This window comes from Mustela nivalis (genome assembly GCF_964662115.1).
Source record: "Mustela nivalis genome assembly, chromosome: 3".
NCBI lineage: Eukaryota > Metazoa > Chordata > Mammalia > Carnivora > Mustelidae > Mustela > Mustela nivalis.
The window spans coordinates 139,870,320-139,883,410 of NC_139022.1; the positions used below are offsets into that span (position 1 = coordinate 139,870,320).

General features: G+C 41.7%; 1 protein-coding gene across 14 annotated transcripts in view; it reads left to right on the forward strand.

Moving 5' to 3' along the window:
* Positions 1-11,374: 11,374 nt before the first annotated feature.
* CSNK1A1 (casein kinase 1 alpha 1) overlaps positions 11,375-13,091 on the forward strand; it is a 43,559-nt gene continuing 41,842 nt past the window's right edge. For 7 of the 14 annotated variants that reach the window (XR_014309960.1, XM_082724424.1, XM_082724420.1 and 4 more), the window contains exons 1-2: positions 11,398-12,103; positions 12,730-12,836. Coding sequence is in view for 12 of the 14 variants with exons in the window: in XM_082724424.1 (XP_082580550.1) it covers positions 11,981-12,103; positions 12,730-12,836 (230 nt within the window). In the remaining 2 variants the exon portion in view is untranslated. Of the gene's footprint in view, positions 12,104-12,729; positions 12,837-13,091 lie in introns of all 14 variants that reach the window. The other 7 variants (XR_014309961.1, XM_082724427.1, XM_082724425.1 and 4 more) reach the window with 2 other exon arrangements.

Consider the following 13,091-nt stretch of genomic DNA (forward strand, 5'->3'; position numbering starts at 1 on the left):
TGAAAAGTAGCTAGGTATGTTGAGGGGATGTGAGTAAGGGGTTATTTTAAATAATTTAGTCAGGAAGAGAGTGTTTCTCAGGAGAGAACATCTCAGCCGTGATCTGAATGAAGTACGGGAGTGTCCTAGAGTTCCCCAGAGCAACAGAACCAACAGGGATGTGTGTATGTGTGTGGAAACGGGGAGAAAGAGAGAATGAGAGAGAGACATCTATTTTAAGGACTTGACTTATATGATTGTGGAAGCTTAGTAAGTCCAAAATCTGCAGGTTAGGCGGCAGGCTAAAGACCCAGGGAAAAGATTTGCAGTTTGAGACCACAGGCTGTCTGCTGGCTGAATTCCTTCTTGCTTGGGGGAGATCAGTCTTTTTTCTAGTAAGGCCTTTAGTTGTTGGATGGTAACCACCCACTTTGTGTAGGGCATTCAGCTTTGCTCAGAGTTCACCCATTTAAATGTTAATCTTATCCAAAAATCACCTTCACAGAAGCATTCAGAATAACGTTTGACCCAATCTTTGGGTCCAACCACGACCCAGCCAAGTTGGTACCTAAAAGTAACCATCACAAGTCCATTCCTTGTCAACTTGTCACCCACCTGCATCTCCTTAACCCATACGGAGTCTCTGAATAGACAATAACAAGGTCATTCTTCCATCTAACAGGACACAACTATCCTGTGTATAAAACTAAAAGAGGATACAAAGTTAATAATAATGCAGGGTTTGATCTCGTTCAGAAAGCACCACAGGTTCACGAACTCTTGACACTTGCCTAGTCCCTCAAATGTCATCCTAAGCTACCTGATTCCAGCCCTTTCCTGGGCATTTTACATTTGACTGTTCAGATTCTGCGGGGTAATTCTGGCTATGCGTTATGCTAGGCCAGAAGTTGGCTAAAGTAATAGAAAATGACTCTATCCACAAGGTGGCAGTATTGTATAACCGTTGAAAACCATGACACAGCATGGGCTCTTGACCATCCCCTTCCGTGGCTTATTTGTGATCTATTAAGTGAATGTCTGGTTTTGTATCTTCTCTTAATCTGGAAATAAATAAGCAGTTTCACTCCCAGAGTGTTTTAAAGTTCTGAGATGCATTGACTCGAGATATAAAAAAGCAGGGTTTTCTGGACTCAGGAAAGTCTGAGTTCAAATGCAAGGAGCATCCTGGCTTATTGCACTTGGTCGAGTTAACTGAGAGCTCAGGTTTACAGATATGCCTCAGCTGCCCTATCTAAAAATTTAGAGCAGTTGGGGGCAACTGGCTGCCTCAGTAGAACATGCATCTCTTGATCTCAGGGTCCTTAGTTTAAGTCCATGCTGGGTGTAGAGCTTATTTAAAAAAAAAAAAAAGTAAAACAATGAAGGGGTGCCTAGGTAGCACGGTCAGTTAAGCATCTGTCTCTTGAGTTCGGCTCTGGTCCTGATATCAGGGTCGTGATCTCCGGGATCATGAGATTGAGCCCTGCATCAGGCTCCTCTCTCAACAAAGAGTCAGTCTGCTTGAGATTCTCTCTCTCCCTTGCCCTCTACCCCTCCACCCCCTCAAATAAATAAATATTATTTCCCCCATGAAGTCTTTTTTTTATGACATGAAATAATATAGGTAAGAATACTACTATATAAAATGCCATATAAATGTTAAAAGTAATTATTATCTTAGCATTGGAAAATCAATCAGGGTAGATGTCATCTGAAAGCTCGGTATCTTCAAGTTGATTCAAAGCAAGTTTCTGAGGCCTTTAGATTAGCCTAGAATATTTCATTTCTCTTTCCTGTGACACGTCTTAGCCAGTGATGACCTTGTCAAAAGTAATCTTCTATATGAAAAGATCAGTTATGGTACCATAATTATTAAATTCTCTTATTTTTGGCTTTGGACAAGAATTGTGAATTACCTATTTCAGCTGACAGCATATCTCCTTCCATGGGGAAGGTTAACAAAAGTCACCTCTGGTTTGAATTACCTAATATAATAGCAGCAGAGTATATTTGTATGAGGTTAATGGCTTAAACGAAGTGCTTTTACAGATCCTATTTCAACTAGGGCAGAAGCTATGGCAATCAATGATACAGTGGGAGATGAGAAAATATAGGCTTAGAAGGTCAATAGGATTTGAAATTCTAAGCAGCAACAGAAAATATAAAAATAATTGAGCCTTGGGCACCTTGCTGTAGGTTAGAAGGAGCCAGAAGTTAAGTACAAAGGGTCTTAGGTCTATCATTTGCCTAGCAAAGAGAACACGGAAAAGAAACAGTCACGGGAGCTCAGATTAGGTTCAGGGGACAGTAGGAAGTAAGGAGGGGCTGGAAAGTCTGGTAGATAGCTAAGATTAAGTAAATCAGTTGGCTTGAGAAACTGAAAGGGAAAGAGGCAGACGAAATTAACACAGGAATTAGTTAGAAATAAACTGTGGTTTAAAAAGGATGGCTGGTGGGGATAGGAGGATGGAGGTAAATAGCTGAATTCAGGTATCACCAGGTAGAGAGCCAGGGACTACTGGGCATGGAGGAGATGGGTGTCAGCCTGCAAAAGTGTAGAAGTTGAGGCTCAGCTAAAAGTCAGAAACCCCACTGATAGAGCACCCGAGTTGCAAGTTGCAGAACTTCAACACTGAGAGGCCCACCTGCTAGAGGGGGACAGTGTCAGTCAAATGTGGGTCTACTGAGGTACCTAAGGCTAGTTGCTGCCTATTCAGATGCAGAGCAAACTCTGGGGTTTGGATCCCTCATGCTAACTGTGAAAGTGAACGGGCATTCATCCTAGAACAGTGGTTTTGGATTGTGGGCGGTTCTCAAAGGCTGGTGGTGTTGGGTAAAAGACCAGAGCTTCACCTTCCTTACATGATAGATGTAACAATGAATGCTCTGATGCGGATCATGAAAAGCTCAAGTTAGTGCATCACAAAATACTTTATATACTGTAAATGCTATATAAATATAATTTGGCTTGCTCTGCCCTACAATCAAGAGTTCTTTTTTTGTCCAATCAGGCACCTGGCTCTGCTTACTGCAGGAAGCCCTTTTGCAGCAGCCTTGGGCTTGACCAGGATGAAATGTAGCAGCTAAGCCATTTTCTGTGATCGGTATCAGTACTTCCTGGCATTAGCACGGGGAGTTGAGAGTTAACAGGATGTATTTTAGGACCCACTCTCCTCAGGAAAGGCAACTCAAGCATCTTCCAAATTTAGTCTCACAAAGGAGAGTAGATTACTATAGTGAGTAATAATGAGTCACTGGGAACAGTTTCGTGCCCTTGCCAATGAACAATGCAGAGGAAGAGAGCAGGGGCTGAGAAAAGGAAGGGACAAAGAAATGGCAGAAACTCCACAGTACAAAATTCTTCCCAATAAAAATAGCCAACACAAATATCCCCAAAGGTGGTGCATGACAGCCCATTTCCAGGAATGGCTTGTGTGATTAAAAGAGAAATTTTGAAATATAATTTGATTTCCAAAATATTGCCAGGTCAGACCCACTTGACCAGAACGAGATAACTCGGGTGGAATGGGGAACTTGAGGGAAACTCGGGCATTTCATCTTTTCCAAGTCCTGCCCTTGGTATGGTTTCCGACGAGTACATGGAACATCAGTGATTTGAATTTCCTCCCTGTCAGGACGCATCCCTGGCATTTAAATATGTCACTGCAGAACGTTCATTGCCGACAAATGAGTTACAGCCTCAGGCATTATTTCAAAGCAATTAGGGGAGGAAGGGGTGGGACTAGTGGAAACAGTATTTTAAGAAGACAGGAAACCAGCTTTGCTTGATTTTCACTGTTGAATCTTATTCCTTGCCAAGAATAAGACTGTGTTGAAGAGTAAAATCATTTCATGATTTCCTTCTATGAGAATCTAAGTAAGGATATTTTCAGGTCCAAAAAAAAAAAAAAAAACCCACCCCAAAACCCCAGCACCTACAGAGGTCACTCACTGAGGCCCTTCCCCCACCACTAGTGAGAGCTATACCTAAAACTAAGATTCAATTTTTGCCTTTCTTAAATGCTTTAAAAAGAAGATTATTTCCCAATGAAACAAGATGGCACCGGGGAGTGAAACAAACCATCTCAGGAAACAAATTTAGGATTGCTGGAAGGAGGGATGCGGAAGCTGGGTGAAGGACATTGGGAGGGTAGATGTTATGGTAAGTGCTGTGAATTGTGTAAGACTGATGTATCACAGACCTGTACCCCTGAAACAAAAAATACATTATGTGTTAATAAAAAAATTAAAAATTGAAAAATATATATATATTTTTTTTAATTTAAAAAAAATTGAAAAAACAAAAAAGATTATTTCCCAGTCTCTGATTTGGGAGCCTCCTCTAATTTCCATCCATGTATCTATAGCTATGTCTTATTGTTAGAGAATCTGATTTTCCTGACATGTGTTAAGGAGCATTGGTAAGGACCTACCCATCCAAATTTTATGTATTATCTGAATTTTAAAAATCTTTAAAAGAAAAAGAACAAGCAAATTTCCTTCTGCTTTAAAGTATAGGAGTCATTTCAGTAAATAGCACAATACATTTAAAGCTAGGAAGAGCCTTGGAATCTGACTTTTCTTTTAAAAAGATTATAACATTGAATAAATAAATAAAATCTTAAAAAAAAAAAAAAAAAAGGGACGCCTGGATGGCTCAGTTGGTTAAGCCACTGCCTTCAGCTCAGGTCACGATCCCAGAGTCCTGGGATCCAGTCCTGCCTCTGGCTCCTTGTTCAGCAGGGAGCCTGTTTCTCTCTCAGCCTCTGCCTGCCACTCTGCCTGCTTGTGCTCTTTCTCTCTCTCACTCTGACAAATAAATAAATAAATAAAATCTTAAAAAAAAAAAAAAAAGATTATAACATTGAAGCCTAGGAAAATATTTAAGGTAGAGTCACAACTAAAATTAAGATTTCTCTGACTACATAGGTCAGGATACTTTACCTCATATCATTTAACCTAGTCCTTAAACACCCGACTCTGTTTTCTCCTCTCCCACCCCAACTACTTTTTGAGAATAAAATTAATTTCCATTACTCTATTATTGTTTCCATGGGCTTTTGCTTAAAGTTAGGGAAACTTCCGGGTTCTCTACTACTCTAAATGTAGATGGCAACGATTTAGCTACATAGATGAAGAAGGACACATTCTCATTTAACCAGTTATACTGAAATGCCTAACTTAAGCATTTAAAAGGTATCTGTAGTAAATTCCAGATTAATCTAAGTTTTAGAACACTGATGAGTTGAATTCTTCCCCATCTCTAAGACCTTGCACACTTATTTTTGTGGGAATACTTGAGCTCATGCAAAATATGAGAGATGTGAAAACATATGAGATTATTCTGTTTTTCCTATTTGGTCAACTCCAGTCTTGATTTTGAGAGGCCTTTGACCTCATTCTCCCTTACTGGAAACTAATCTTTCCCTCACTTCAACCAAATCTAAATATCTGTAGAATACAATTGCTTCACTAATGGCCAACAAATGTGTCTTGTTAGCTATGTCCATAATAGGACCATTTTCAATTGTATGAGCACATCCTTGTAAACCACAGACTTGCAAAATTCTTGACATTTTGTAATGGGTAGGGAAGGGAGCGAGAGCTGCAATGAAAAGATATATTCTAAATAAATTTATTAGGTTTTATGACAACAGGTGGTCAGAAAAGAAAACCTAACAGCCTTTTAAGGACCGATTGAAAAAAATTAAGATTGAAATTTGTAAAGATAAATATAAGAAATCAAAGGATAGCTCATGATTATGAGTTTCATCATCACAAACTGTACCAAGACAGACAATTTTATGATATAAGGGGTCTTAAGACTCCCCATAGCATTTCTAGAAATATATCATAACCAATTAATTTTAGATGTGAGCAAGGATTTAGCTACACAAATATTCATTAAAGCATTATTTATACTAGCAGATGTTGGGAAGTAACCAGAAAACTCAACTGGGATTGGACAAATGTTGGTCCATCAATACAATACGTATTTTTAAGTTTATATTAAAAATTATTATTTGGGGGAACCTGGGTGGCTCAGTCGGTTAAGTGTCCAGACACTCAGATCTCAGGGTTGTCAGTTTAAACCTCATGTTGGACTCCACCCTGGCTGGGTATGAGCCTACTTAAGAAATAGTGATAAATAAATAAATAAAAATGAGTCTTTGGAATATTATTTATTTATATGTGTTAAAAAACAAAATTCAACCCAGTAAATGAAGATCTAATTGGCTTTATTAAATGACTCATGAATTGGGCGACATCTCATCTTGCAAGCAGAGGGCAGCTCCTGCAGTTGTACAAAATGGAAGGCTTTTATAGGAACAAGGGTGGGGCAAGAAAATTACAAGCAGAAGAAAAGAAAGGATTGTTTCAGAAGGGATCACCTTCCTTGAGTGGGGAGGGCAAGGGGTCTTAGTATACAGATTACCTCATTACCTCACCTTCCTTTGGGAGATAGAGGAGGTCCAAGAGACAGTTTATCTCCTTAGTGGTGATCAGAAAATTCCTGACTGACCGGTTCAGACTTAATTTCTGAGGGAGGTTGAAACTACAATTAGATTAGGTATTAAGCCCTGGTTTACCGACTTGGGGACTTAACTCAAGAGAGGCTATTTTGAGTCTGTGGTTTTCCTTTTAATCTATGGAATTGTGTCCAACAATTTATTAAGTGGGGGGAAAAAAAGAAAACAGGTTGCAAAACTGAATGTGCATTATGACTACTTGTAAATTTTAAGAAATAAAATTAAATATATGTATATACATATTTGATATATATACATACACCTAACACACACATACAATATGCATAGAAAAGACTGGATATTTATACACAGCAAAATGTTAACATTTGGTGATTATCTCTTAAGAGATTTTTGGGGTTTTTTTTTATGATTTATCTAAACTTTCTAAGTTTTTCAAATGAATATCTGTCACTTATTAAAGTTTTTTGGGGCACCTGGGTGGCTCAGTTGGTTGAGTCTGCCTTTGGCTTGGGTCATGATCCCAGGGTCTTGGGATCCATTCCCACACTGGGCTCCTTGCTCAGTGGGGGGCCTGTTTCTCCTGCCTGTCCTCTCCCCGCTTGTCTGTGTGTGTGCGCACATGCCCTCTTTCTCTCAAGTAAATATATAAAATCCTTATAAAGATTTAAATTTTTAAAGTTTTTTTTTTTAAGATTTTATTTATTTATTTATTTATTTATTTGACAGACAGCGAGACGGAGAGAGCACAAGCAGGGGGAGTAGCAAGGGGAGAGGGAGAAGCGGGCTCTCCACTGAGCAGGGAGCAGATATGGGGTTTGATCCCCAGACCCTGGGATCACGACCTGAGCCAAAGGCAGACTTTTACTGACTGAGGCACCCAAGCGCCCCTATTTATTTATTTAGAGAGCACCCGTAGGGGTAGAGGCAGAGGGAGAATGAGAGAGGGACAGAGACAGAGACAGAGACAGAGACAGAGACAGAGAATGAATCCTCACTAGGCTCCAAGCTCAGCACAAAGCCTGATATGGGCCCTATTTCATGAAGCTGAGATCATGACCTGATCTGCAATCAAGAGTCAGAGGTTTAACTAAATAAAGGTGCCCCAAATATTTGTCACTTATAAGAAAAAGAACAAAGTCATTGGGTAGCATATGATGGAACTTACAGAATCTTGAAGTCACATGGGTGAAAAGCATAAATAAGTTCAAAGAATGAAATTAATTGAAATAAACCTATGGCTAATGACTCCATTGAAAGTAAGAAATGTTCACAGCCTGCTTCAAATGTGGCTGAAGTAGCTATGGTAGGTACTATCATAGACAGCTACTTCATAGGTATCATAGGGGCAGCAACCCCTTTTTATAAAACCTCATGAACAGAGCAGAGGGAGAAAAGAGGAATTGAGATAAGAAAGGGACACAGAAATTGCTGTCACTATCAAAGACTGGAAAAGAGACTAAATGAATTATCACTCTGATCCAACAGGACATTTCTGATGGTCTTGTTTTAAAGTACTCCACTCACTCACTCACTCATCTGATCCTGATTGTGCACAAAGCAATAAAACAATGGAACACCACCTAAGAACCTAAGACAGTATTTGACATTTTCTAAGACATTCCATTTTTTCTATTTATTTGTCCCAAACAACTCTGAGATGGGCAGACCATCCTTGTTTTCATTTTCCTCCTTACAGCCTCTGTCTATAATTGTTGTGCTTTTCTTTATTATCTTATTCAAATTGCACTCTGGTTACCAGTGATCTTTCCTTGGGTAAATACTGTGGCTTTACAAAGATGTTTTCAATTCATCTTGACCTATCTATGAACATGGAAGTAATCACTAAGGCGTGATTACTCCAATCTCCATTCTACTCCTTTTTCTAATTCCTTTGGTTACAGGTTGGGGTTCTAGTTCTTTTTTTGCTACGAAGACCAGTGTGATCTTGGACAAGCCTCTTGTGTCCTAGTGGACACACTGTTATGTGTGAAGCCACTCTGTACATTGCAAAGCATTTCAAAATATGATCATTGAAGCAGGTGATCTCTAAGTTTCCCTCAAGGTCTAAAATTTTTAGTCTATATTTTTGGTTATATTTTTAGTGAATTCCTGTGATCTAAGAATTGCATTTTGGCACATTTTAGAAGACTCCTTCCATTACACCAAAGCTGCTGCTGATTCAATAAGTACAGAATGATTTGTAACTTTAATAGTAACACCAAAAACAGGTACTTCTTCAATTGCTGAAGTTGAAAATTACCAGAAATGATGCTTGATTTTAAGGAAAAGGCTGTGTTATAGTCTGTGCCTAAAACCTTTATTTTCTATGTTAACCACCCTTCAACATTTGCCCTTCTAAAATCTGACAAATTTAAATTTTTTTTTTTTGGACAAATTTTAAATCTTAACATAGAGGCAACCGAAATCAAATTTGAAAAGGGTATGACTACTCATACAGCATTTTGCTGGATATTGTCAGTGTTGGAATAGTGACTATAGCAGGCAGGAAACAAATGAGGAGGCTCACCACATATATACATAGAATCATCATCAAATCTCAGAGGTGGAAGGGCTTCTAAAAGTCATTTAGACTGGTGGGTCCCAGAGGGTTTGATTTCAAAAGCTTATAAAAGTTCAAAACAGGGACGCCTGGGTGGCTCAGTGGGTTAAGCCGCTGCCTTCGGCTCAGGTCATGATTCCAGGGTCCTGGGATCGAGTCCCACATTGGGCTCTCTGCTCAGCAGGGGGCCTGCTTCCCTTCCTCTCTCTCTGTCTGCCTCTCTGCCTACTTGTGATTTCCCTCTGTCAAATAAATAAATAAAATCTTAAAAAAAAAAAAAAAGTTCAAAACAAACAGCAACAACAAAAAGGAGGGCAAACATAAAAATGTCAGTTTATAATTTGACAAATAAGTATACCAACAAAAGAATAAAATAACCATCTATCATCAGCGCCATTTTATAAAAAAGGTTGCTTTAATGACATGTGTAGGACGATAAACTCTCAGAATAAAGTATGATTTGAAATTAAATAAATGAAGGTGCACCTGCGTAGCTCAGTCCTTAATCATCTGCCTTTTGCTGGTCATGATCCTGGGACTGAGTTCCAGGTTCAGCTCTCTGCTCACTGGGGTGCCTGCTTCTCCCTCTGCCCCCCCCCCCCCGTGCGCTCAATCTCTCTCTCTCTCTTTGTCCCCGTCAAATAAATAAAATCTAAAAAAAAAAAAAAAAAAATTAAATGAAGAAAAAAATGCATTATACGGCTCATAGTTTTCTAATATCTTTATGGAAAACTGTTAGACTTGGCCCATCTCTGTACACATACCTTTGGGAATCCCTAATCTAGTGCATTCTATGCACACCTCTACCCCCCACCCCATCCTATCTCCCACAATGGAGCAACTGTATCCTCACTACACCAAGAAATCCCTTTAAATGTGTACTCCACCCACTGTGGGGAACTCCTCAAGCTTTGTAGTCCATTAAATTTTGGAGTCTGGTAGAAAATCAGCATAAGAGCTGCTATCCCTGGGAACTTCAAGATGCTTACACTTGGCTTTTTTTTTTTTTTAAGACCAGACTCTAACAGCAGAGAATTTTAAGTAGGCCAAACGTGCCTAAGAGTCACTAAACAAAAATGTCTAACAGTGCTGATTTGGGAGTCAGGCAGCCTGGGTTTCGGTAGTGCATCAAAACTCCATTCTAAACCTTAGAGGATCTGTTTTCACATTCAACACATTTGGATTAGAGCTTTATGAATTAGAAGTATTTAAATCGGCATTAGAGTAGCAGGGAGGAATTTCAGTTATCTCTCAGGATGAACTCCACTAATGACTCGATCAGCTTTCAAAGTTGCAGTTAAGTCTACATTTTTTTCCACTTCCATTTTAATGAAATTATTTTGAGAGATTCCGTTTAAATTTTTACAACCGAGGTTTGATTCATTCACCGGGGTTTGATTCATATTACAGACGACAGCATCAACTACAGAGCTTTCTTTTGTTATCATTACTACCAGGCCGTTTCCTCAGGTCAAATTTTGTAAACCCAAATGTGGTCAAGATTTGATTTTTTAATCGATTTTTAGTAAAAAAAGGAAAAAAAATTACTGTATAAAGGTTAACAGTAACTTTTAACGTTTACTGCTTCAAACGTTATCAATTTTATTAATAGTTCTTTCCATCCTGTTTTTTGTATCAGTACTGCAGTTTTCAACATGACCAAGATATGATGATTATAGAGGTTTTTTTGGGAGGGGTGGGGTGGATGGGGATAATTTCTACTATGGCTTTTTCAGGGTTGTAAATTTTATTCTTTTGAGACATCTGCTACTAAAATAATGAATAGGGCATTGGGGGTTTTTTCCCCCTTGGGGACCAAATTTATCAGTGGAGCAACAACACAAAGGCATAGGATAATTCCTGCTTTCCCTCTTTTCGGTAAAACGATTCTCCAACAGTCTGTGGAGCGCAGAATCCTAATGCTTAAGACTTCATCAACTGCTCTCCGCTAAAACCGGGAGCCAAGACTAAACCGAGCCCGGCCAGGGATGCTTTTCTCTTCCTCTCCACCAGAGGCGATAGCCTCTCGCAAAACAAAATTGGGCTGGAACAGGCTGGTCTGAGGGAGTGGCCCAGAAAAAGATCAAAGGTTAAAAATCGCCTTAAACAAAGAGCAAAGGTCAAAACTCCCAAGGAAGCCAGAAGTTCCCATCCTCCACGAAGAATGAAGGTTACTCCTCCCTAACGTGCTCTCGGGGCCCGAGGACGCGCGGCCTTTCAGAGACCAGGCGGGTCGGACGTGACTAACAGGTAGCTGGATCCAAACAGCCAAGAACCGGAAGTGGAAGTGAGCCCCGGGCGGGGGAGAGGAGAGGCCACCTCACGCCTGCGCAATCAGCAGGTTTGCAGTACGCATGCGTGATTGGGCGGTGACGGGGTGACGCTCGGAGCGTGGGCCGTGACTATCACGGATCCGGTTCCGCCCTCCCTCTCGTTGCCGACCCTCCGGGTCTAGCGCCCGAGATCCCTTTCCCAGAGTGCTCTGCGCCGTGAAGAAGCGGCTCCCGGGGACTAGGGGCATTTTGTGTTGGCTGGAGCCGGAGTAACAAGATGGCGGCGTCGGCGGAGTGACAGGGGTCCCTCCGGGCGGGAGCCGGCGGCAGTGGTGGCAGCGGTATCGCCGCCCTAAACCACCGCGCCCCTTTTCCAGCCCGCGACGTCGCCTTGAAAGCGAGCCAGCGGCGGCCGCCCAGAAACAAGTGGCCCAGGCTGGTAACCGCGAGAACCCCCTCAAACAAACTGCGGCCTGGCGAAAAGAAGCCTGAGTGAGCGGCGGTGATCAGGTTCCCCTCGGCCAATTCTGGGCCTTGTAACGCCTTGAAAGAGCCACCGTTTTCCGTTTCCTGCCGCCATCCTCCGCAGCCTTGTTCCGCGGACGAGCCCCAGAGGCCTCCGTCCCCCCCTCAGAGGTGTCGGGGCTCGGCCCCAGCCTCCATCTTCATCTCTCAGGATGGCGAGCAGCAGCGGCTCCAAGGCCGAATTCATTGTCGGAGGGAAATATAAACTGGTACGGAAGATCGGGTCTGGCTCCTTCGGGGACATTTACCTGGCGATCAACATTACCAACGGCGAGGTAATTACCCGGGGTGGGGTTCACGACCACGCTGCGCCAGTCCTCACCCCCCACCCCAACCCCCGAGTGCTCGGGCTTTTCCCCATCACACGCACGTACTGGGGAGGGGAGTCCAGAGAGAGGGAGCCAGTTTTCTTGGCTTTAGGAGCCTCCCCCGCTCTCTTTCCCTAAAAGGCAAAGAACCCGACAGAAGGGTTGGGAGAACCCATGAAGTTTCCCAGCTTGTTAAAAATGGATCTTGGTCGAACTTTTTAAGGTGTCGTTTAAGGTGAGATCGGCAAAATTGTATTTCTCTAATCCCCATGTTTCCCTACTGTATGGATTTATTTCATTGGGGTTCTTGATTTCGATCGTCAGTTCCCTTCAAAATCTCTCATTACGTTTTCTGGATGAATCATTTTTCTGCACCTTGGAGGACGTGCCGATTTCGTCACTACCCCCTGAAGAGGCCTTTGAGGCTATTTGCCTCATTTTATAATTACAAAGAGAGCTTTCTCTTCTGAGCCTCTTATTTCTTCTCCTAGTCTCGAGTTTGAGTTTTGCTAATGTCTCCCCTCCTCCCAAGTGACATTGAATCATTGAATCCTTAGGGATGTTGATGCCATCGTCCCCTTTCTTCCCTGCAGGAAGTGGCAGTGAAGCTAGAATCTCAGAAGGCCAGGCATCCCCAGTTGCTGTACGAGAGCAAACTCTATAAGATTCTTCAAGGTGGGGTGGGCATCCCCCACATACGGTAAGAACTCGTGAGCACACAGGCTGTGCACCTAGGGAAGTAGGGCATGGGGGAAATGGGTAGAGGCAAGCAATAGCACCAGCTGAATCCGGGCCTTGTTATCTGAGTTCCCTGGGTTTACTAGCGCTGGTGGTTTCCTGAGAACCGAAAGACACCACAGTCACTGAGTCAATTTTTAGTTTGGCAACTTCGTTTAGAATTTCAGTTGGTTGCACTCTGCTCCATGTAGCTTCCGTCATTCTTCTCGAGGCTTTC